General features: G+C 35.2%; 1 protein-coding gene across 1 annotated transcript in view; it reads left to right on the top strand.

Moving 5' to 3' along the window:
* Positions 1-25,936, top strand: part of ICA1L (islet cell autoantigen 1 like) — a 64,005-nt gene that overhangs the window by 5,742 nt on the left and 32,327 nt on the right. Inside the window, exons 2-9 of the mRNA XM_077747564.1 lie at positions 4,134-4,302; positions 6,792-6,864; positions 8,125-8,248; positions 9,394-9,592; positions 11,980-12,105; positions 13,471-13,569; positions 14,748-14,833; positions 16,962-17,005. Coding sequence (XP_077603690.1) covers positions 4,134-4,302; positions 6,792-6,864; positions 8,125-8,248; positions 9,394-9,592; positions 11,980-12,105; positions 13,471-13,569; positions 14,748-14,833; positions 16,962-17,005 — 920 coding nt within the window. The remainder of the gene's footprint in view (positions 1-4,133; positions 4,303-6,791; positions 6,865-8,124; positions 8,249-9,393; positions 9,593-11,979; positions 12,106-13,470; positions 13,570-14,747; positions 14,834-16,961; positions 17,006-25,936) is intronic.

Below are 25,936 nucleotides of genomic sequence, written 5' to 3'. Positions count from 1 at the left end.
ATTTGGTCAAAAGTCTTTACCGATTTTTTTTTCCAAGGGGATTTCACTGCCTCATTTTGCACATCACCATCAGTGTATATTGCTTCCTTTTTAGTCATGTCACAGTAATGGGATGTTAAAGGGAGGATAGAATTACCTCTAAAGAGAATATTTATTTGTCATAATTTATGATTTGTACCTCAAATACAGGAGATAGCTAAAAAATAGTATAGTGTAAAAAGGAATAAAGTGTTCTATGTGGTGACTGTTCAAGTAAAAAAAAACACACACACAAAAACTACTCTTACTGGAAATAAAGGATATCTATAGTTAAGACAGCATAGTAACATTTGCTCTCTACTCATAGTAATTATAAAAGAAATTAAGAAGCAAACCCAAAAGGATGTATCTTGGCTAGCTAATTGAGAAACATGAACCAGGGGTGCCTGGATGGCTCAGTTAGGTGTCTGACTCTTGATTTCAGCTTAGGTCATGATCTCACAGTTGGGGAGACTGAGCCCAACATCAGGCTCTCTGCTAACAGCATAGAGACTGCTTTGGATTCTCTCTCTTTGCCTCTCCCCTGCTTGTGTGCATGCAGTCTAAAATAAATTTTTAAAAATGAGAAACATGAACCAACAATACAGTAGAAAGATAAAATAGTGAGTGAGGCTGAGATGGATGTGCCGAGCTATCAGTATAGATGTAGGCTCTGGCATCTAGGAGTTCAGTTTCTGTAGGTTGTTAGAAATTAAAAGTGTTCCTATGCAGCGTTCCTTCAAATGTGATTATATCAGTAGTATTTCAGATATCATCATATATCACTATATCATTAAAATGATCAGTATAAGATGCTGTGGAAGTGGGAATCCGTGGGAATCCTGAAGGTGAATTGGAGGCAACTATATAACTACTAGTGAGGAGGAATAGCTACAGAGGGAAGGAAGGAAAAAATTAAGAGTCCGTACTCAAAATGAGCCTAAATAATTCAACCAACAAAATCAGCATAGCAGTTATAACTATAGGATTTTATAAGGAAATGAAACTAATATGCAAAGATGTATATACATATCTCTCAAATAAATATAAACACTAAAAAAACACACTAACTAGAGAAAGAAAAACTGATCAAAGATTTTAAAAAATCAAAAGTTATTATAGGCTGGGCTGTGGCTGAAAAAGGACATAAGGAGACTTTCTGGGGCATTAGAAATGTTCTATACTGTAATATCTATCCATTTGTCAAAAGTATATAGCTAAAAACTGTATACTTCATGCATGTAAATATTACCAAAAAGAACCATATAGTAATATGATAGAATGAGGTGGTAAAGGAGTAGGGGAAGGTATAAAAGATCTAAAAATGGCAGAGTACTGAAAATTAAGCTTTTGTTTTTATTTCTATCTGCATATGTTAANTTGCCCAGACATTTTCCAATTCTGGTTTTCTTCATTATTTCCTTTAGATCCAAATCACTTGCAATTTTCCTTCAGCCTGAAGAATTTGTTAGCATTTCTGAAAGTTCCCTGGCCATCATTTTTTAAAGGACAGTTTGGATAGATAAGGATTATGGGTTGACGGTTATTTTCTTTTTTTTTTTAATTTTTTTATTTTGGGGGAGAGAAAAAGTGGGAGAGGGGCAGATAGAGGGGGACAAAGGATTGAAGCAGGCTTTGTGCTGACTGGCTGATAGCAGCAAACCTAATGTGGAGCTTGAACTCACAAACTGTGAGATCATGACCTGAGCTGAAGTCGGATGCTCAATAAACTGAGCTACCCAGGTGCCCCAACAGTTTATTTTCTTTCACTCATTACCCTAAATATATTCCTTTATTGTAGTCTAGCTTTTGTTGGTTTTGTTGAGAAACTGCCTGTAAATGTATTTTTGTTGCCCTGTATATAATATGCCATTTTAAAGATAAATTACAAGTTTTCCCTCAAGACTCTTATGTGTCAGAACAGTAGAATGATTATATTAAATCAATTTCACTCTGTACCAAGATGAAATTCTATTTTCCATCAACTATGTCCTTCCAAGTTACCCAGCATAGCATAAGAGAGGTTCTCCAATTAAATGGTGGCTAATCTATACTGCCAGGAATCCAGGAGAATATCCAGAGGACATCTGGAAAAGTGGTCACCTGTGGACTTTACATTTTAACTTTGTTCTATTTAATGCTTTTTATTTAAACCTTCTTGCTCTGATACTAGTATGACTATTCCTGCTTTATTTTTGTTTGTATTCACCTGGCTTATCTTAACCCTTAATTCTTCTGTGTCATTTTGTTTGAGGTTGACCCCAAATAGCATGTAGTTGGATATCATTTTGGGTTTTTTTTTTTTATGGTTTGAAATTCTTTGTATTTGAAAGGAAGTTTGCATTTATCATACTAAATAGTGTAGTTTTTATTCTGTCATCTTAGTTTATACTTTTTGTCATGTTGACTTAATCCTGTTTTTCCCTGCTGTTGCTTTTGCTAGTTTTTTCTTGCTCTTTGATTTTTCCCCTAGTAATTTAGAAAGTAGACATTCTGTACTGAGAACAAACTGAGGGCTGATGGGGGTGGGGGTGGGGGAGAGTGGAAGAGGGGTGACGGGCATGGAGGAGAGCACTTGTTGGGATGAGCACTGGGTGTTATATGGAAACCAACTTGACAATAAACTATGAATGAAAAAAAAAGAAAATTCAGCTCTTTTTCTGCTTTAGTAATTGGTACTTAAGTTGCTTAAGCAACAATACTAGCTGAAATTCATATTTCCACAAATAAAGATCTGAACAATCAAAAAAAAGTAAACATTTTGGTTTTATTTAATTAGCAATTACTTTAAAAAAATAAGGTGAATCTCTATTTCTTTACTAATATAAATAATACATTTACATCTGTTGATTCTGAAAAAGATGAATGAATCACATCAATATCTCCCTGTGTTCCTGCTTCCCACCATTTATTGGAATAATTTAGGCTTTTAAAACCATTATTGTTATTATTACTATTATTTTACATCTCCTTAAGGAACACTTTTCACATTTGCATTTCCTTACATAGCTGTGTTAATCATATAAGAAGAATTACTTAAACATTAATTTTCAAGTTCACAGGTTTTAATTTCCATCTTTATTTCTAAAATAACTCCCCTATACCTGAAATCTTTATTTTTTTAATTTTTAAAAATTTTTAAATAATGTTTATTTTTGAGAGAGAGCATGAGCGAGAAGGGGGAGAGACACAGAATTGGAAACAGACTCCAGGCTCCGAGCTGTCAGCACAAAGCTCAATGTGGGGCTTGAACTTGTGAACTATGAGATCATGACTGAGCCAAAGTTGGACACTTAACTGACTGAGCCACCCAGGCACCATTTTTTTAATTAAAAAAATGTTTTTTAATGTTTATTGAGATCTTTATTTTAATTTATTTGATACTAAAGCATTTATTTGAATGATTTTTGAAGAAGAGTATGTATCTGAGTCTTTTTTTTTAAATTTTTTTAAATGTTTATTTCTGAGAGAGAGAGAGAGAGCATGAGCAGGGGAGGGTCCGAGAGAGAGAGAGAGAGAGATACAGAATCTGAAACAGTCTCCAGGCCCTGAACTAGCTGTCAGCACAGAGCCCGACGTGGCGCTTGAATCCATGAATTGTGAGATCATGACCTGAGTCGAAGTCGGACACTTAGCCAATTGAGCCACCCAGGCGCCCCTGAATCTTTGAGTATCTGAGAATATTTATTAATTGTGCATTCTGACATAGCAGTTATAACTATAGGAGGCTTTTCTAAGGAAATGATACTAATATGCAAAGATTTATATACAAGTTCATTTTGCAGTATTATTACAAAAGCAAAATTAGAAACTAATAGATGTCTACAAATAGATTGGTTAAATAAAATTATTTCCAGTCATTATTGCAGCAAAATCGTAATAGTTTTATCACCTTTGTCTCCTAACTGAAATATAAATATCATGAATCTTTTTGCCTGTTCCTTGTGCAAGTTATAATTATAACAAGTTTAGACCTTACAGAGCAAATATTAGAATGTTTAGCTATTAACATGGATATTCTACTTAGTATCTTTTTTACTTTTTCAATTGGATTAAATATTGGCTAGATATTTATTATTGAAAAAAATTTAAGAAATTTAGTCTGTTCCTTGTAGTCACTTCATGGATTCCTTTGGGCAACCCAGACCAGAAGATAACCAGTCAGTAGTTAGCAGAATGCAAAAGAAATACTGGAAAACTAAACAGGTCTTTATCAAAGCAACAGGAAAAAAGGAGGATGAGCACGTGGTAGCATCTGACGCTGAACTGGATGCTAAACTCGAGGTAAATTTGGGGATTCTTTGTATTGCATATAACTGATTATTATTTGTGACTTTGAAGAACTTGCAGATTTGATAATGGAATATTTAATTGTATTCATCTGTCAATCAGATCTGAGTAAGAGGTCACAATTCGCACAAATTAAGAATTGGCAGGACTAGTATTTATAAGTTAGATAAGTAATAAATCAGTTTCTTTGGTACAAGTATAAGTTTTTAAGCTAAATATTAATTATATTGATTAGATATCTACAAATAGATTGGTTAAATAAAATTATTTCTAATCATTATTTACTATCAAAATAGTTTTATCACCTTTATCTCCTAATTGAAATTAATGTAAATATCATGAATCTTTTTGCCTATTACTTGTACAAGTTATAGCTGCATATAACATGTCAAAATATTTTGTACCACTTTTATGTGAAGCCTTGTGCTTCACTGAAATTAATTGAAATCAAATAGTGAAGATTTTTATTTCTATTTTTTAAATATTTTTAAAAATTTATTTATTTAAGAAATTTACACCCAATGTGGGTCTCAAACTCAAGAATTTGAGTTGCATGCTTCACCAGAGCCAGCCAGGGTCTCCTGAGTGAGGATTTTTATAAGTTAGAGTTTTTGTTTCTATTTAGGGATAAAGTTATTGAAGTACTTTATAGTGTGTTTTTTGTCCATGTTTTTCATTTTAAATAAAGTAATTACCATGAAATGACTTTAAACCTATGAGTGTTTTATACTTTTAAGTAATTAAGCTAATTAGAGGAAAGTCTCATGTATATTAATGAACAGTCTGGGTTTTTAAATGCAGGTTTATTGATTCCATGTATGTATACTAATTGAAGATGCTTTTTACAGGTATTTCCAAGTAGGAGTTCTGTTATGCTTAGAATATAATAATTTGTTGCAATCTTTAAAAGTATAGGCCTAATTAAATAGGTCTTAATCTACTAAACATTTTTATTCTAAAAAAAGTAAATTTATGTCATTGCCATAACAAATATGGAAATAGATAACAAATTAACAAGCTTTTACTATGTGTGTTGAAAAGCATTCTTAGGATTCAGTGATAAATGTGGAGAAAATGAAGGGACTTAATTATAAGCAATAAATATTTTAAGGCTACGGAAGGGTTCGCTATTTCAACATATAGTCCCACAGATGTAGATTTTTCTGTCTTGTTTTACATCGTTAGGTAGGCTGTGTGACATATTTTATATTCTTGTCCATTAGTCAAATATTTTGAATCACCCAAGTACTTTCTGTGACATTTGTACTATATCTTTTAAGAATGAGAAAAATATTCATTGTATGTGTACTTAAATCATCATGTTGTACACTTTAATTATATTACAGTTTTATTTGTCAAATTATACTTCACTTACACTAAAAAAATGTCATTGTAAAAATAAAAACCAATTGCATATAAATCTTTCAAAGACCCATGAGGAAAAATATCAACCATAATCACTTCATCATAGTAGAGCTATCATTTTTGTATCCTTTTCTAGTCCTCCATGTGGATTTAAAACAGCTTTTTAAGCTGCAATATACCAAATTCATTTCAAACATACCTAAACTTATGTGGAAAGTTGATGGTTGTTTCTCCATTTAGATTTTAGTGTCTGTCACTAATCTTCCTTAGGTCAGATCACATATCAGAATAACAAAACTGTTTCAGAGAGAGAATATTTAGGCTCAGTGGTGATATTAGAAATTTATTTGATTCAAATAAATTCAAAATATTAGGGCCTAAGACTTTGCTGCAGTGTGAAGGTCTTTTTTAATTAAAGTCTTGTAACAATTCTTCAGCGTAGGACTTTGTGTGAAGAAGGCTGTACCCTAAAACCTATGACACTTCATCTGCCTCGGAAAACCTAAATTTACAGTTGTGTGTGAAGAGTTACCTCATGTGTATAATGTGTGTCCTAATCTCAACTTTTCATGTGCTTACTTTGAAATGAGTGTCTCCTGGTTATTTTATTTTACTTTTAGCTATTAGCAACAATAGTAATGAAGGGAAAATTCCAAATTAAAATAGAAAAGTAATTTATTTATGATGTTGTAATACATTATTTAGTTTTTATGGTAATTTACTGACCTGCTTTGCTTAGGATAATATTATAGAAAAACCAGATTGAGAGTTAACATTTTCTAGGGTTATCTATACTCTTTTCGTCTGTAGTTGACAGTATTTGATACAGTTTATATTGGATTTACATTTTTGCTATTTAGATAGTTTGGAACTGAGGGGAGGACACGCTTCACAGTTATAAATCTTTATTAGTTCCCATGTATTTATCACCATTTTTTCCAGCCCGCAAGAGAGAATCTAAAAGTGCCTTCTACACCTGTATAAAACCAATACTGAAGTACATCAAAGTCAAGGAAAATGGACATAATACATAAAAATGTTCTGTTTTTGAAGTGCTTATAACAGATATTTTATGTTTATGGTCCTTAAATTGTCCTAATAAAATTTATATTTCAAAGGTTTTTCACTCCATTCAAGAGACATGCACCGAACTTCTGAAGATAGTTGAGAAATATCAACTAAGACTTAATGGTATGAAATCCCATATATCTATTCAGTAATTCCCATTTAAAATAAATAATTTACTTACATTTTTGAGAATGAAAGATTTAATGTAAAAATAGTAGTTTACTGAACTGTTGTGTGATTGAGGTCCCTTATGACAAAGAAGTGATAGCGAGGAGAAGTGTGAGTGGGGAACTAGTTAGTGAGTGGGCTTGAGTTCTGCTGGAAGTGTCAAGAGACTACCTTTTCAGTTTTTGTAGGTTATTTTTTTCTTTCCTTAAGTAGGCTCTATGCTCAACATGGGGCTTGAACTCACAACTCTTGAGTCAAGAGTCGCATGCTCCACCCACTGAGCCAGCAAGACACCCCTTTCCCCAGGTTTTCCATCAGTAAACCAGGGTGAAATTAGGCATGACATTTGTCATTTTTCACTTTAAGCTAATAATTTGAATACTTTATGTGTTCCCCCTTTATTAGTCTTACTGTGTGTGATTAGAGGGTCAGACATCCAAAATTTTGTTGTCAAAGACCACTTTTTTGCTTTGTGTGTTACTTTCAATCTGTTGTAAACTGACACTTTTATAAAATACAATGAAAATGGATTTCAAGACAAATGAAATTAAAGAAGACATGCAAAATATAAACATACTTCATCATCATCATCATTATTATTATATTCAACAGATATAAAATACTCATCAAATTAGTAAGCTTCTCAATAGTTTCTTTGTTTTGGTACTTGTTACAGGCTGATAACAAGTGGCTCTGGACTGGAATTGGTCAGTGGACCACAATGAGTAGTAATATACTATATGACTGACAAATTTTATGGTTTCAGCAATAAAACCGTGGATGTCTGTGGGCCTGGGATACTGAGCATAGGTCACTGAAACCAGGGTGGGAGTCAAGGTTAAGTTTAAATAGAAAACGAAGACTTTGTTAGAGGCAGTAATCCTGAAATGCATGTCTGCACGTTTGAAAATGCATTTGTAGTTTTGTCATTTTGGAATCTTTTTTTTGCCCCCTTGCTTCCCAAAGCAGGGTCCATGAATTCATTACATCAAAACCATCTGGAGTACTTGTGTGTAGGGGGAAGCAGATTCTTAGACCTATAAAATCAGAATCTCTGGAAATGGAGCCTGGGAATGTACATTTTTAAAATAAGTCTCTCTTCCTCTTCCCCAAGTAATTCTTATGTATAGAGAATTGTTGCTGTGAGAATTTCAGTCATGTGTCTTTAACAAATGATGAAAGAAAACAATTAACTGTATTGTAATTTTTTCCTAGTCATATCAGAGGAAGAAAACGAGCTAGGAATCTTTTTAAAGTTTCAAGCAGAACGGGATACAACGCAAGCTGGTAAAATGATGGATGCTGCTGGCAAGGCACTCTGTTCTTCAGCCAAGCAGAGGTTTATAGTTTTACATCATCCTTAAATCTGTAGTCATTGTGACAGTTTTGATCTGTGTACCTTAATTTGCATATTTGTAAAGGTTAGTGATCATTTCAGTAGAGGGTTCAAAGAGAAATATAGCATATAATTGTTTGGATGCCTCTTATTTTTTTGTATATAAGATAATTACTTCAAAAATTGACATTCTAGTTGCTTAATTCCTATAAATAGGCTTTAAGCCTATATTTAAATTCCTTATGTGGTTTAATGTAACAGGCACATAAAAATATTTTTATATGCATATAAAATGCATATAAAATATATTTTTTAATTTTTTTTGGATACTGTCTTATTTAGGAGTACATTAAAACTTCTTTTCAGGTGGAGGGAATTTTTTCTACTTAATTATCACTTTACAGATTTTTAACATAAAGATACTTCAGAGAATCTCCAACAATTACTAAATACAGCCAAAATCTTTCAATTTTCAGAAGAAAAATAAAAACAGACTTTATCTGTAATGACAATATATAATGTAAGTGGCTTTATTCTGAAACACAACATCAGTGCAGAAGCCCATCATTAAGAAAGTGACAGGACACTCAGTTCAAGGCCCTTCAGTGCCACTAAGCCAGAAAAGCAGATCAGAGGAGCTGGGTTTGATTTGTGTTTCTTAAATTAGATTTTTTTGTCATCATCCTTTCCTGCTAAGAACTCAATACTCATTAGTTATTTTAGCATTTTATCTGCTTTTCTATATCTAGGTTTTACCTAAATTTGTCAAATTTAAGCTATTTATTTATTTATCTATTTATTTATATATAGGATTATACTTTGTGAATACAGGATCTCTTCTACCCATGGACCTCTTCTAAATGGCAGATATACTTGACAGGTTATTTACACATGGATTAATATCCAAAGTGTTGGAAAAATAACATTTCTTAAAATAAGCAAAGGGAGAGATACAGACATCATTATTAACAATTCAAAGTTGGCTGTATGATCTTTATTTGCTATATAAAGTTCCTTAGGCATCTTAATAATTACCTGTTTTATAGACTCATCTGGACAGCAGATATGCTTTAAGGTTGTTTTAAACCTTTGTTTTTGTTTTGTTTATGGAATGTACCTCCCTCTGATTTTTACCTCTCTGCCATTAGATTGGCCCTGTATACTCCTCTGTCTCGTCTTAAGCAAGAAGTGGCAACATTCAGTCAAAGGGCAGTGTCTGATACCTTGGTGACAATTAATCGGATGGAGCAAGCACGCACAGAATACAGAGGAGCGCTGCTGTGGATGAAAGATGTATCCCAAGAGCTGGACCCAGACACCCTAAAACAAATGGAAAAGTTCCGAAAAGTATGAAAATATATCCCTTTCCTTTTCTTGGTACACAAACCTGTTGAATTTACACAGAATAATTTAATTGAGATCATAAAATATCAGGCTGTTTTTGAAAAATGTTATATTATAAATTCTTGGCTGCTTGGAGATCTTTGAAGTACTAAAGATTGTTACACTTTTTTTTTTTTTTAATTCTTTAGTGACATCCGGACCCCGTCAACTTTTCTATTAATTTTTTAAATCCCTCTCACAATATAAATGTTGCTTCCATTTATTTATTTATTTATTACATTTATTTATTTTCGAGAGACAGTGAGACAGTACGCCAGCAGGGGAGGGGCAGAGAGAGAAGGAGACACAGAATCCAAAACCAGCTCCAGGCTTTGAGCAAGCGTTCAGCACAGAGCCCAATGCCAGGCTTGAACCCACAAACTGTGAGATCGTGACCTGAGCCAAAGCTGGACACTTAACCAACTGAGCCACCCAGGAGCCCCAAATGTTGCTTCCCTTTAAGTGTTGCTTCCCTGGGCTTTTGGGATTTGTTTGCAGGAGCGAAATCGTTTATTCATTGAGGAAAAAATAAATTTAAGTAACAATTCAGGTAAATTCAGGTATTATAGGAAAAAGTGAAGATTATCATATTTTTATTCTGCTACAATACATATTTTGACCACAGAATTTTTTTTTAAGTTTATTTGTTTTCAAAGAGAGAGAGAGAGACCATGGAGGAGGGGCAGAGAGAGAATTCCAAGCAGGAATTCTCCTGAGAGAATTCTCTCAGGAGAGCCAGACACAGTTCAGACTCGTGAATCCAGCTGAAATCATGGCCTCAGCCAAAACCAAGAGCCATATGCTTAACCGACTGAGCCACCCAGGGTCCCCTTGGCCACAGACTTTGAAAGTAACTATGTATAGACTGATGTGTTTGCTAAATAAACTACTTTTGAATTGTATCCCCTAAGTTCACCATACATGAATAATAAAATTCAGTCCTTCATTTCATAAATAGAGTACATATAATACAAATCATATTTAATATTGATATAATCTTTATCCCAGCTGTGTAGACCACAGCAACATGTTATTCTTTCCCCTTTATAATCCTTGACAATTAGAATACAATCCAAGAAATTTGTTGAACAACAATCTGAATGCACTAATGTCACTGAATTCTGTATTTTTAAATGGTTAAGTATATGTTACCTAAATTTCACCTAAATTTTATTATTTAAAAAAATTTTAATTTATTTTTAAGAAAGAAAGTACTAGTTCGGGAGCTGTCAGCACAGAGCCTGACATGGGGCTTGAACTAATAAAACATGATATCATAATCTGAGCCTAAGTTGGATGCTCAACTGACTGAGCCATCCAGGCACCCCAAACCTAAATTAAAAAAAAAAAAAAAGGCATTTCAAACTTATCTGGACCCAAATAGCCCTGCACAGTCTGGTCCCTGGTCCCTGTGCAGCCATATTTTGTACTTTTCTAGACTCTAACCCTTTCCATGCCTCAGGAAGTAATATGCTTTAGCCTATTTTGTATTGTCCTACAAGCTTGTTAAGCTCTTCACCTTCCATTCCCAGGACTTTTGTCCTTGCTTTTCTCTGAGCCTGGAATGCTCTCCTCAGAATCTTAGCATGGCCTACTAATCATCTTTCTGTCCCAGTTCAAACATCTTACATGAGCTTACCAAAGACTTCCCTAACCATCTTAGCAAAAGTAGTAATTTCTTTTCACTTATATGTAATCTTTGCAACTTGAGATAATCTTATGTATTTATTTACCTTTGCTTTTTCCTGTGCCTCCCCACTCAGAGATGGTAGGAAAGAACATTGTTTTGTTCACCACAATACCCAGTACCTGGCACGTAATAAATACCTTATAAATATTTGTTGAATGAATAAATTAGTATATTTAAAAATTGAATATTAATGCTACTTGGTGACATATGACTTACCTTATGTATAAGAAATACAGTAGGCATATATTTAAATTTATAAATGTTATCCCCCTGATTCTGAGTAATTATTAATGCCTTTCAACACTTTAATGTTTCCTTTCCATGTATTCTTCTATTAGCTATATATTACCCATTAGTAGTTTTGGATGTTTCTTTTTAATTGGAGTCTGTAGAGGTTTTTTTTCTTAACTGTGCACTTTTCATTTATCATTGCATACTTTCTCAGCAAAGATATCTGCTGGAAAGAATCTCCAGTTATTAAAAATAACCAAAATCTTTAACAGTAATCAAGAAATAATAATACAAGGAAACGGAATTAGTCTTCTTTATTACAATTTCATGTGTCTGAAAATTAGTCTTCTTTAATGCAATTTCATGAACCCATATGGTATATTTATACTTGTATTATCAGTAATAATAATAAATATTATTGTGATTGCAGGTACAGGTCCAAGTGAGAAATAGCAAAGCTTCTTTTGACAAGTTAAAGATGGATGTTTGTCAGAAAGTGGATTTACTTGGAGCTAGTCGCTGCAATATGTTATCCCATTCACTCACTACCTACCAGGTACCCACCTCCATGGTCAGCATGTCCTTGCAGTAAAGATGAGTGGTGAGATTCCTTTTTAAAAGTTGTCTAATGGGTGTAAAAAATTGCATAACTAATCAGATTCCTTTGACTTTGAAAATTGACTTACTGAGGTTATGACAGAGAATCATAGAATTCTCGACTGAAAAAGACCTTAGGGATTGCTTACTCCTGTATCTTCACATTATTCCCCTTGGGGTCCTAGGAGGGAGATTTAGGGGTCATCTAGGTTTGAGTGGGAGTGTTGAAGCAGGATTCACAGCCCATGAGCCCTGGATCCCCAGGCTACTCCATTTTGAACTTCTACATACAGTTTGATTTGAAGCAAAGATTCTGGGGCCCAAAAGTGTAAAACTTTACTGTCATCTTATAGCTGAATAAAGTGAAACCCTATGAGAATTAAAGTAAACAGCAATGTTGGAATTAAAAACCTATTTTCTCATGCTAGGTCGTGTGTTCTTTTCATTCTGTCACTTTCATATCAGCAGTCTCTCACTTGTGCTTCTGTTACCCCAAATCACACATAAATAGCATAGAGTGAATAAGTCAGATGTTAATTAGTAGCAGGTACTGATATTAACATGTATTTTTAAATGGCAAAATAGAATGAACTCTATTTACCTAAGAAAAGAATAATAAACTAAAGGGAATGGACACTCATTGATGCTTGTAGGAAATCTACCTAATTCAGGTCAGTACTGTGGATGGAATTCAGGAGTCACCAAAGGATGCACTTGAAAATAAAAGTACCTGGCAATCCATGTAGCATATCCCTGAAACACAACAGCTGTTAGTTCAGTTCTCCTTTATTCTCTCCACTCAGCCCCCTCACTTTGAATAGGAACTTTGAAGCAGCAAGGAAAATGTCCAGTTACTTGAGTTAGCTTGAGAACACATTTTTTTTTGGCGAGTCTTTTGAGCCCTAAATGAAAGACTAATTTATTGGTACATATTATTTTTGTCCAACTTAATAAGGGCTTATATGTGCTTACCAACATAAAGATTTACACACATACCCCTAATACAGATATGGTCTTTTTGTGCTTTTAACATTTCTTTTTTAAACTCTTGCAGGGGTGTTCTAATGCACTAATATTATTCTCTAGCTGACTCCAGTGTACTTTCCAGTGCTATATACAGATAGGTACATATATATGCTGATACAGTTGCCAGTTCTTATGCAGAATTATTATTTACACTGCTTTCTGGTTCCCCCAACTTGGAAATTGATTTTACTTCCTACTGCTTGTTATTCAGCAACCATTCATCTACTACAACAGGATGTGAGGAAAAATAGCAGTGAAAAAAATTGTAACTGTAGTGACAACCTTTCTTTTTCTGCAGAGGACACTGCTTGGATTCTGGGAGAAAACAGCTCAATTGATGTCCCAGATCCATGGGGCCAGTACTGGCTTTCATCTATATGATTTTGTAGCTCTCAAGGTACAATTATTTCAATGTTCTTTTGTTAGATGTACTTCATTTGGATAACACTGAAACTAATTTTGAATTTACAAAATATGGGAAACATTTTTCTACACTCCTTCAGCCAATTATTTTTCTGTACTTCCCTGATTCCAAGTGCTACCAGCAACACTAAACAAATAAACGAGAATACTGCTGTGGGCTCAAGATATTGAGGTGAGGAGTAAAGGAGGGAGCAAGAGAAAAGAAAATTAAAATGTAAACGAGATAAGAAAAAGTGATGGAAGAGAAAAACTTAAGAGGATCAAGTGATGGAAAATGGTCTTTGGTTTTCAATAACAACCAGAGTACTTACCAACAATTTTAGAAGTTAAAGAAAAATTTCCTTGCTTTATTTTTACACTCCTGTCATAGATATGATTCATGATACAAAAATAATGGGTGACTACAGCTGAAGAGACTACTGTATTAGATCAGCTTTTTCTCTAATACCTACATGTAAAAGGTACCCTCGGGCTTTGATTATAATGCTTTTAACATTTGTATATCTTCTGGTCAGCCTTCTGTGCATATGGCTTATCCAGCAGAATAACTATGGTACTGAACTATGGTAATCAGTTCTTTAATTCTGGTAGGCTAGGTTTCAGTACCTTTGACCTTATCATTCTGTCTTGTTTTCAGTAGAGCTTGAAAATGTTATTGTTGAGATTGCTCAAGCTAGATGTATCTGTGATGGATTCATCTCTTGTAGCTTGGTATGGATATTTAAGTCATGTTCTGGCATAGCATCTTCTAGTCTTTATGTTTTTTTTCTTTACTTTTTCTATATTAATGCTTCACTGGATAGCATACTATATTTTTAGGCAAATTTAGTATCTAATTTCTGTTCAGATGAAGTTGAAAATCTTCAGCATTGTATTAGAAGTCAGTAACACAGTGTAAGTCTTCTTTGGCATATCACAAACTTGTGAAGCTTGGTGCTGGCCCATGTTATGGTCTGTGTGGTTGTCATAGGCAGCCAGGATAAACTGGGACATCGTGCCCAGGTCAAATTACATTATCATACATTTCCCATATCTCTCACTCTACTTCAGAACTATCCCTATTTTATGTTGTTCTTTAGAATTTTTATTAGCTCATTTGCACAAAGAGATAAACAGATTCCATCTACTTAACATTGAATTTCTTATCCTTAGCAACTACAAGACACTCCAAGCAAGCTTACTGAAGACCACAAAGAAGAACAAATAGAAAACAGTTCTCTCACTGAAAACCTCAATAAGTAAGCAGGCAGAAATATGGGGTTATGGAAGTCCTAGATACTGTTATATGATATATTTGGAAAGAGTTGTTTCTTTTACGACTTATTGAATATTTATTTCTATGTCATTTTCCAGTTAATATTTTGTAAGTTTTTTTTTTGTTTGTTTGTTTTTTTAACTAGGCTCTGCACCCAATGTGGGCTTGACCTCATAACCCTGATATCAAGAACTGGGTGTTCTACCCACTAAGCCAACTAGGCATCCCATTTTTCCAATTAATACTAAACATTTGTTTTAAAGCCTTATCCACTTCCTGCTGCCATTTTTAACATGGCAAGTAAAGTTGATGACAGGACTATAGAACAGAAGAGGCAGCTTAAAAGAGAAAGGGACAGGTATCAGCAGCTATGAAATAGAAGCTATTGAAAATCTGTAAAGCAACACAAATGGGACTGGGGCTGGTCACCTGGAAAAGGGAGCTCTTGCTGTGCACATCCTTCATGTTGCCTGTTTCCCTTTTATTATATCTTACCTTTGTTTACTTCTCATCTTAGTAGATTGCACTGAGTATAATAATAAACCCAGAAATAAAGACTAGAACAGTGACAAGCCATATATTGTTGAGTGGAAGGTGATCCAGGATATACGCATTCCCCTCTTTTCTCTATGGGGAAATCCACACAGATTTTTTGCGTAATTTGAATATATAAACAACTTAAGATGTAGATAAAATATATCTCAAATGTGTAGTTGTAAATGCAATTTATTAGTTAAACATTGATAATTAAAATCCTATGTTACATTAAATATATTAATTTAGTAAACTTTCTCCATTATCACATTTCATGAAACTTTTATTCATAATCGTCTCATGCATATTCGGCATTCTGAGTTACCTTTTGAGTTAACAGATTCCAAAGCATTTCACCTTCTCTTCCATCCTAGTAATTTAAATAATCATGTATATATACGGTCACTGGAGATTTTGTTCCAAGCCGTTAGCATCTATTTGCTCTATTTTTGTGTGTGTTTTTTTGCAAATAAATGCCATATAGGTTTCCCTTGTTATCTGAAAGTGGAGTGTTCCAATGAAACTTTTTGTAAGTCAATACAGTATAAGGCAAAGAAGCAATTACCGTTAATTTTTGTGGAAAATGAGTATTCTTAGATCCAAAAAATAACCTTTCTTAGGCTATTCTGACACCCTAGGACACATCTTGCTAATGTACGCACAGAATAAATGGAGATGAAGCACAGTTCATAATGGCTTAATGCTGAGATGCTGAGTGTAGTTCCCAGGGAAGGAGCTTGGTGGTGCTACTGTTGCTGCTCAGGGTGCACACTGCCTCCATGAGGGCTCCCTGCATCATAAACACTTAACACTACTTTTGCTTTTTGCCTTTTTTGTAAAAGTGAAAATCCTCTTCGGACTTCTTTCAATTAGCAAAGACAAGTACTAATATAGATCTTCCAGAGAAGCATAATGCAAACTTCCAAAAAGCAGGGGATACCTGTATTGCTTTTTAAGTATCTTTAAGGATTTATTACAAGCAACTTCTAATACTAGAATTGTGAGGTCACACTCCAGGAATAATGCCTAAGTGTATGTTCAATGTCTTTGTCTAATATTTTATTATCATCCCAGATGGATGATATAAATATCCAAAATTAGTATTTTCCGAGAATATTTTAGGCAATTGAAGCTTCTTTTGCAAATATAACTTTGCTGTTCCAAAATAGAGTACTCAATTTTTTCTGCAGTTCTTCATTTCCTCTATTTAGGTCTCAAGTATTCTTGAGCAGATCCTTCAGTGCTTGAAAACTAAACCTCATACTCAGTGACTTTGGTGACAGACGTTCTCCATGATGTATTACTTAGCACAGTGCTTGTAATAGTGACCATGGTGCCTGGTGCTTCGTCAGACAGTGTAGGTTGTTCAAAGAATAAGAGATGAACGATTATTCTCATGGTCTATGTAGATCTAGAGAAGAGGAACATTTGTTTCAGATTTTAGTATATCTGTCTACTGGGCAACTATTTTATATGTTATCTCAGTTAAAAAATGTTCTTAACCATATAAAACTGTAGAATATGAATCCTGAGTGTATTTTAACCAAATTCTTTGCATTTTTTGGTTTTTACTTTAGGTTAGTTTTGTCAGATGAGGAAGTGAGCTTGGGAAGTAAACCAGGTAAGATGGTAAATTCATTAAAATGTGAAATGACCACATTTTAAACGTCAAAACAGTTTGTCACAACCTTTTAAAACAGATTGTATTAATATCAATTCAATTAGAAAACATGTTAAGTCAATTTATAAGTCTCTTCTATACAAACACTTCTGAGTTAGTTTCTTTTCCCCAGCTTTATTGAGTTATAATAGATATATAACAGTGTGTAAGTTTAAGGTGCACAGTGTAACTTGATATATGGTTGTATTATGAAATGATTATCACAATAAAATTAACACATCCATCACCTCATATAGTTACTATAGATCTTGCGGGGACAAGAACAGAAGATTTATTTTCTTAGCAACTGTCAAGTATGTTATTAACTATAGTCCCATGCTGTATTTTAGATCCCTGAAACTTAATTATTTTATAGCTGGAAGTTTGTACCCTTTGACCAAATTTCCCCATTTCCTCCACCTCCCAGACCTCAATAACCACCAGTCTGTTCTGTTTCTGAGTTTGACTTTTTAAGATCTCACATTTAAGTGAGATCATACACTATTTATTTTTCTCTAACTTATTTCACTTAGCATAACGCCCTTCAGGTTCATCCATGTTATTGCAGATGGTAAGATTTCCTTCTGTTTTAAGACTAAATAATACTCAATTATATTCTACTACGTATGTACATAAATAACATTTTCTTTATGCATTTATCTGTGAAGGCGACTTAGGTTGTTTCCATGTCTTGGCTATTGTAAATAAGACTGCAGTGAAGATGGGGGTGCAGATACTTCTTCAAGATAGTAATTTTTTTCCTTTGGATATATAGCCAGATGTGGAATTGCTGGAATATATGGTAGTTCTGTTTTTAACTTTCTGAGGAACTTCCATATTCCTCTCTGCAGTGGCTACACCAATTTACATTCCCACCAACAGTGCACATCCTTTTTTCCACGTCCTGTCCATCACTTGTTAAATCTTGTCTTTTTTATAACTGTCATTCTAATAAGTGTGAGATGATCTCTCAGTGTGGTTTTGATTTGTGTTTCCCTGATGAGTGAATAGTGTTGTTGAGCACCTTTCCATGTATAGTTGGTCATGTATATGTCTTCTTTGGTTGTAAAAATGTGTATCTAGGTTCTTGGCCCATTTTTTAATCAGACTGTTACCGGTTGTTTATTTTGGCTATTGGGTTTGAGTTCCTTACATATTTTGGATAGGAGCCCCTTATCAGATACATGGTTTGCAAATATTTTACTCATTCTGTAGGCAAATGTGGTTGGGTTTTTGACTGTTGATTGTTTTGTTGTGGTTATTTTGTGTTTTTTTGTGCTTTTTGCTGTGCAGAAGATTTTTAGTTTGATATCATCTTCTTTGTTTTTGCTTTTGTTTCTTGTACTTTTGGTGTCCTGTGCAAAAAATCATTGCCACATTGTCAAGGAGTTTTTTCCCTTGTTTTTTAAAATATACATTTAATTGAAACAGAGTTGACATATATTAGTTTCAAGTACAGAACACAGTGATTCGACAATTATGTCCATTACAAAATGTTCACCATGTTAACTGTAGTCACCTCTATCATCATACACAGTTATTACAATATTGTTGACTGTATTTTCTGTGCTGTACTTTCCATCCTCATGACTTATCTATTTTATCACTGGAAGTGTGTACCTCTTAATCCCTGCTATCTATGTCGCCTATGCCCCCATCCCACTCTGCTCTGGCAGCCACTTGTTCTCTGTATTTGTGTGTCTGTTTCTTTTTGTTGTTTGTTTTGTTTTGCTTTTTTTTTTTTTTTTTTTAGATTCCACATATAAGGGAAATCATATGGTATTTGTCCTTCTTGGTCTGACTTGTTTCACTTAGCATAATACCTTCTAGGCCTGTGTATTGTCATGAATGGAAAGATTTCATTGTTTTTTATGGCTGAGTAATATTCCATTCTGTATGCTTACATGAAATAATATCCTATTTTAAGCTGATAAGAACTTCAGTAGCATATAGAAACTCTGTATATTTCTCCTCCTCACCTTTTAGGTTACTAATATTATAATTTATTTTTTTTTCATTGTGTATCTAATAACAAATTATTGTAGTTATAGTTCTTTTTAATGTTTGTTTTTAACTTTTAAACTAGAGTTGAAAGGGGCACCAACCGGGTAGCTGGTCGGTTAAGTGTCTGACTTCATCTCAGGTCATGATCTTGTGGTCCATGAGTTCGAGCCCCACATCAGACTCTGTGCTGACAGTTTGGAGCCTGGAGCCTGCTTTGGATTCTGTGTCTCCCTCTCTTTGTCCCCCCCCCCCCCAAAAATAGACATTAAAAAAAAACTAAGGGTGCCTGAGTGCCTCAGTTGGTTACATGTCCGATCTCAGCTCAGGTCATGGTCTCACAGTTTGTGGGTTCAAGCCCAACATCAGGCTCTCTGCTGACAGTGCAGAGCCTGGAGCCTGCTTCTAATTCTGTCTCTCCCTCTCTTTTTGCCCCTCCCCCTCTTGCAGTCTGCCCTCTTCTCTCTCTCTCAAAAATAAACATTAAAAAAAAAGAACTAGAGTTGGAAGTGATTTATGCCCCAGTCTTCCAATATTATAGAATGTAACTTTGATTATATATTTACCCTTTCCAACAAGTTGTACACATTAATGCAGTTTTACGGGGTTTATTTAACATCCTCTCATTTCAGCTTGTAGAATGTCCTTTAGCCTTCCTTGTAAGGGAGGTCTAGTGGTGATGAACTTTCTCAGCTCCCATGTCTTTGGAAAGGGCTTTATCTCTCTTTCATTTCTGAAAGACAGATTTGCTGGGTATATTGTCCTTCACTGAGTTTTTTTCTTTCAGTATTTTGAATATATCCTACCACTCTCTCCTGACCTGCAAAGTTTCTCCTCAGAAATCTGCTTACACTCTTATAGGGGCTCCCTCATATGTGACAAGTCAGTTTTCTCTTGCTGCTTTCTCTTTGACTTTTGACAACATAATTATAACATGTTGTTGGCTCTGACTGGGTAAAACTGCTGCTCATGCCCTGAGGTGGGGGTGGCCCACTGGCTATATTTTGTGTTTAAGCAGTGTTGTTGGCTGGTAAGGTTGTGCTCAGAGGTCAGGCAGGATCACTAATCAGGGCTTCAAAGTCCTGATCAGGCAGGGTTACTGGGTGCCACTGCCTAGTCTCTTCATTCATGCACGGTCACAGGCAGGGCTTTATGGTCTGATGTGGCCTCAGCCTGTGGTTTGCAATTAGGCAGGACTGCGGAGGCTCAATTCTAAATCAGACAGGATGGTGGCTGTGCTCTGCTGTTGTGCAAGTTTGCTAGCCACACTTCCTAGCTGGTTGGACCTCATGCTATACCCCATTGGGCAGGGATTGAGGCTCTGCTTCACAGGGGACGTGGTCACTGACTGGTCTCCTTACATGGGTGAGACTGCAGGTTGTGCTCAGCAACTGAGCATAGCCATCAGCTGGGCTCCAGTGCCAGGCATGGCTATAGACTGGGGTTTGCCGCTAGGCAGTGCTGTAAGCTGGGCTGTGATGTTCCCCAGAGTCACTGTTAGAACTTCCTAGTCTAACAAGGAAGCTGGAGGTTATGCTTCCTGCTTAGGGGTGCTGCTAACTACTTCTCTGTCTGGGTGGGTAATATGATATACTCTGCAACTTCCCATGGTCATTGCAAGCTTTCTGGTCATGTGGGACTGGAGGCTATGCTCAACAGTGAGATAGCTTTCTAGCAGTACCTAATCAGAGAGTCTACTTGTTTTCTTCAGGGAATTTTGATTTTTTCGAATATAAGGACTCTTAATATAGACATTTATTTCACAGAGTTGTATGATTAAGTTTCAAGCTTTTTCTCACATTTAAATTCATATTATCTTTTTATAAATACATATCATATATATTCAATTAGTGCGGCTTTGGAGCCAGAAAAATCAGGCTGGCTGATTTTTAAAACAAGTGCTGGCTTGTGCTTGAGTGCTGGCTTTTTAAAACAAATCATTTATGCCTCATTTTTCTCATCTGAAATAGGAGTCATTTACTCCTACCTTACAGAGACATTAGGACTAGATATAATGTTTATAAACTACATAGCACAGGATAGGTGTACAGTAAATATTAGAGGCATTTTTTTAAAAATAGTCTTCACACCCAACACAGAGCCCAATGCAGGGCTTGAACTCATGACCCCAAGATCGAGACCTGAGCTGAGACCAAGAGTTTGAAATTTAACTGACTGAGCCACCCAGGTACCCCACATGAGAGGCATTTTTAAGTGTACACATAGAGATCATACTGAAAAACAAGCCGTAATAATTTTGGAATTCCATATCTAACATAGCTTCAAATGAATGTTCAAAAGGTTAGCTACTTCTGTATAGATAATTCTGTAACCAGGTAGAGAACATTTTTTTTAAAGTTCCAAATGGAGTATAATGGATAGTGGTGTAGTTTTACCATTCATTTGTAGCATTATTCAATCTTTTAAAACCTGCTGTATCAGTAGTTATACCCACTTTTTCATTCCAGATGAATGGTTTATTCTGTCAACAAATCAGCTTTTGGTTTTGTTAATCCTTTCTATTGAATCTTTGTTTCTCTTTCATTAATTTTAGTTCTTTATTATTTTCTATTATTTTTTTAAGGCTAAAAGTTCTCTTTTTCTGTATCCCACAAGTTTTTTAAAAAACGCTTTATGATGGGGCACCTGGGTGGCTCAGTCGGTTAAGTGTCCAACTTCGGCTCAGGTCATGATCTGATGGTTTGTGGGTTCGAACCCCACGTCAGGCTCTGTGCTGACTGCCAGCTCAGAGCCTGGAGCCTGTTTCAGATTTTGTATTTCCCTGTCTCTCTCTGACCCTCCCCTGTTCATGCTGTCTCTCTCTCTCTCAGAAATAAATAAAACATTAAATTTTTTTTTTAAATAAAGCTTTATGAGGTATATTTTATATATCACAAAACTCATTCAGTTGTACAATTCAGTAATTTTAGTTACTACTGAGTGTTGCAACATCTCTGTAAGTCAGTTTTAGAATCTTTTCATCCTCCCATTAATAAGATCCCTCACATTCATTTGCTATAATCCCCATTTTTATTCCTAGTCAACCACTAATCTACTTTCTCTATATATAAATTTGCCTTTTGTGGGCATTTCATATTACTAGAATCATGCAATATGTGGTCTTTTTGTACTTGACTTTTTTCACCTCATAACACTCTTTGAGGTTTATCCCTGACATAATTTGTGTTGGTAGTTCCTTTTTATTGCTTAATCTATTGTATGGATGTCCATAAACTTTAATATATAGTATTTTTTTAATTAAAAAAATTTTTAATTTATTTTTGAGAGAGAGACAGACAGAGTGAGAGGAGCAGAGAGAGAGAGAGGGAGGGAGAGAGAGAATGAGAATGAATGAATCCCAGCAGGCTTCATATTGTCAGCATGGAGCCCAATGTGGGGCTTGAACTCACGAGCTGTGAAATCAGGACCAGAGCTGAAACCAAAGTCAGACGCTTAACCGACTGAGCCACCCAGGTGCCCTGATATATAGTATTTTCGTTATCATTTGATTTAAATTGTTTTAAACTTTTCATACTACCTTCTGTGATCTATGGCCATGAGTGATCTTAAACTGTGTTTCTGAAATTGCCAAATTAAGAAGATATTGAAATTAATCTTTTTGTCATTGATTAAAAAAACTTTTTATGTTTATTTATTTTTGAGAGAGAGACAGAGCACAAGCAGGGGAGGGGCAGGAAGAGGGAGACACAGAATCCACAGCACGCTCCAGGTTCTGAGCTATCTGCCCAGAGCCCAACATGGGGCTCAAACCCACGAACCACAATATCGTGACCTGAGCCAAAGTTGGTCACTTAAATGACTGAGCCACCCAGGCACCCCTGTTATTGATTTTTAAATTTAATTTCATTATAGTCAGAGAATTTATCTTTGTGATACTGATTCTTTGAATTATTGAGACCCTCTCTATGGACTAAAAGGTAGCCAGATGTTCTAATTATCCCATGTGCTTGAGAAGAATATGTGTTCTTTAACTGTTGAATGCAGGAGCCTATATATCTATTACATCAAGCTTTTTATTTGTGCTACTCTAAGTCTTTTATATAATTAGTAATTTTTAATTTATTTATCAATAATTGAGAAATGTATTTTGAAATCTCGGCTCTTTAAGTAGATTTTCATTCTTTTTGTATTTTTTAATTTTTTATATTTTGAGAATTTTGAAGTGATGGTTACATATAAATTTAGCATTCTTATATCTGTTCAGTGAATTAATCTGTTATCAATATAATGAACCTCTCTGTTCCTAATATTACTTCTTGGCTTAAAGTTTCCTCTGTATGATATTAGCTTAGCTTAACTAGTTTTATTTTTGTTAGTATTTGCTTTCTTCTGTCTTTTGCTAAATAACCCTGAGTTCCTTGTACTTTTCTTTTGATTTTGTTTGTCTTTTGATTACTTTGGTTGATTTAATTTTTTCTATTTTCTTTTAGTTTTCCAAGCTGAGCATCAAATTTTATGAGAGTGTAGTACAGATATTACTACCTTGTCCTTAGATGTATTACACCCTCTAAGTTCACTATACATCAGCAAGACTATTCATGTTGTATATAGGAGATATTTACATTTCATTTATCTTTTTGAAAAATGTCCTTAATAACAGTTGAAGATGCCAAAATCTTGGGCTTTATGTTTCTCTTTGTTTGGTTATTGGTTTTGTTTTTGTTTCTGGTCTCTGTGTTTTTACTAGGTTGCAAATGAGGTACAGGTGGATTATGTGAGAAACTGACTTCTGAATTAATAATGGAGCATAATTTGTCACAAACTTGGAGATAGTTTTTTTTTTTTAATATTTTTATTTATTTCTAGGAGAGAGAGAGAGACCGCGTGAGCAGGGGAGGGTCAGAGAGAGGGAGACACAGACTCTGAAACAGGCTCCAGGTTCTGAGCTGGCAGGCAGCACAGAGCCGGACGCGGGGCTCGAACCCACGAACCGTGAGATCATGACCTAAGCGAAAGTCGGACGCTTAACCGACTAAGCCACCCAGGCGCCCCGAGATAGTTTTTTTTTTCTTTAAACATTTTTTTTTCTGCCTGAGGAGCTTTGATTTGTATGGTATTTTTCTTCTTTTTTAATGTTTATTTATTTTTGAGTGAGAAAGAGCGCAAACAGAGAATCCCAAGCAGGCTCTGGCTGTTGGCACAGAGCCCAGTGCGGGCCCTGAACTCACGAAACTGTGAGATCGTGACCTGAGCTGAAATCGGGAGGTGGACACTTAAGTGACTGAGCCACCCAGGTGCCCCTGGTTTTTAACATTAAAAAAAAAAAAAAACCCTAAAAGTATGCTGTCTTTTAGCACATATGTTTGATCTTTCTCTTGGTATGAAATCACTACTCTCACTTTGGTATAGGGGAGGAATGTGGAGAAGCTGCTTACAGCTGTTCACACATAAAGTAAATATCTGTTGTGCAGAGACATGGAGATCAGGCAGAACAAAATATAAAACGGACTTTCAAAGAATGCAGAATTAGACACAGGTCCACTAGGGAGAGGATAAGCTGTTGAATGTGAAAACTTTTATATTAATTGATATATAAATGATTCACTAGTTTCAGATTCACAGCATGATTTAATATTTGCATATATTGTGAAATGATCACCACAATAAGTCTAGATAACATGTTATACATAGTTACAAAAAAATTTTTCTTGTGATAATATATTTTAATATTTATTCATTCAGCAACTTCAAACATACAATACAGTATTATTAACTAGTCACCATGTGAGACATTATATCCCTATTATTTATTTATTTTTAAGTGTTTACTTATTTTGAGAGAGAGAGCGCGCGAGTGCGCACAAGCATGAATGGAGAGAGGCAGAGAGGGGGGAGAAAAAGAATCCCAAGCAGGCTGTGTGCTGTTAGTGCAGAGCTTGAAGCAGGGCTCAATCTCACAAGAACATGACATATCCTGAACCAAACAAGAGTCCCCAGACGTTTAACCTACTGAACCACCCAGCCCCTCCCCCTTTAGTCACCTATTTTGCCTACCCCCCCACCCCCTGTCCCCTGCCTCTGGCAATCACCAAATCTGGTCTGTGGGCTTGGTTTTTGTTTGTCTTTTTTTTTAACTAAAAATTTTTAAATGTTCATTTATGAGAGAGAAAAAGAGCGTGAGTGGGGGAAGGGTAGAGAGGAAGACACAGAATTCAAAGTAGGCTTCAGATTCTAAGCTGTCAACACAGAGCCGGATGCAGGGTTCGAACTCACAGACTGTGAGATCATGACCTGAGCCAAAGGCTTAACCAGCTGAGCCACCCAGGTTCCCCTGTTTCTTTTTTAAATTTCACAAATGAGTAAGATCATACAGAATTTGTTTTCTCTGTCATATTTCACTTAGTATAATTCCCTTAAGGTCCATCCATGTTGTTGCAAATGGCAAGATCTCATTCTTTTTTTTTTTTTAAAGGCTGATTAAAACTTCATTGTGTATGTATATACCACATTTTCTTTGCCCATTCATCCATTGATGGACACTTAGGTTGTTTCCATATCTTGGCTATTGTAAATAATGCCACAATGAACATGGGGTGTATATATCTCTTCAAAGTAGTTGTTTGTTTGTTTGTTTTTGGATAAATAGCCAGAAGTGGCATTCCTGGATCATTTGATGGTTCTAATTTTAATTTGGGTGAGAACATCCATACTGTTTTCCATAATGGCTATACCAATTTACATGGAATGTGAAAACTTTTAACTTTCAGGGGAACATAGATATAACATGAGACCTGAATACCTGTGGGTATTAAAAAGTTATGTGTGGGGCGCCTGGGTGGCTTAGTCGGTTAAGCATCCGACTTTCGCTTAGGTCACGATCTCGCAGTTCGTGGGTTTGAGCCCCGCGTCGGGCTCTGTGCTGACTGCCAG

The sequence above is a fragment of the Crocuta crocuta genome, unplaced genomic scaffold (genome assembly GCF_008692635.1).
Source record: "Crocuta crocuta isolate KB4526 unplaced genomic scaffold, BGI_CrCroc_1.0 scaffold159, whole genome shotgun sequence".
NCBI classification, from domain to species: domain Eukaryota; kingdom Metazoa; phylum Chordata; class Mammalia; order Carnivora; family Hyaenidae; genus Crocuta; species Crocuta crocuta.
This window is presented reverse-complemented; position numbering and strand designations above follow the sequence as displayed.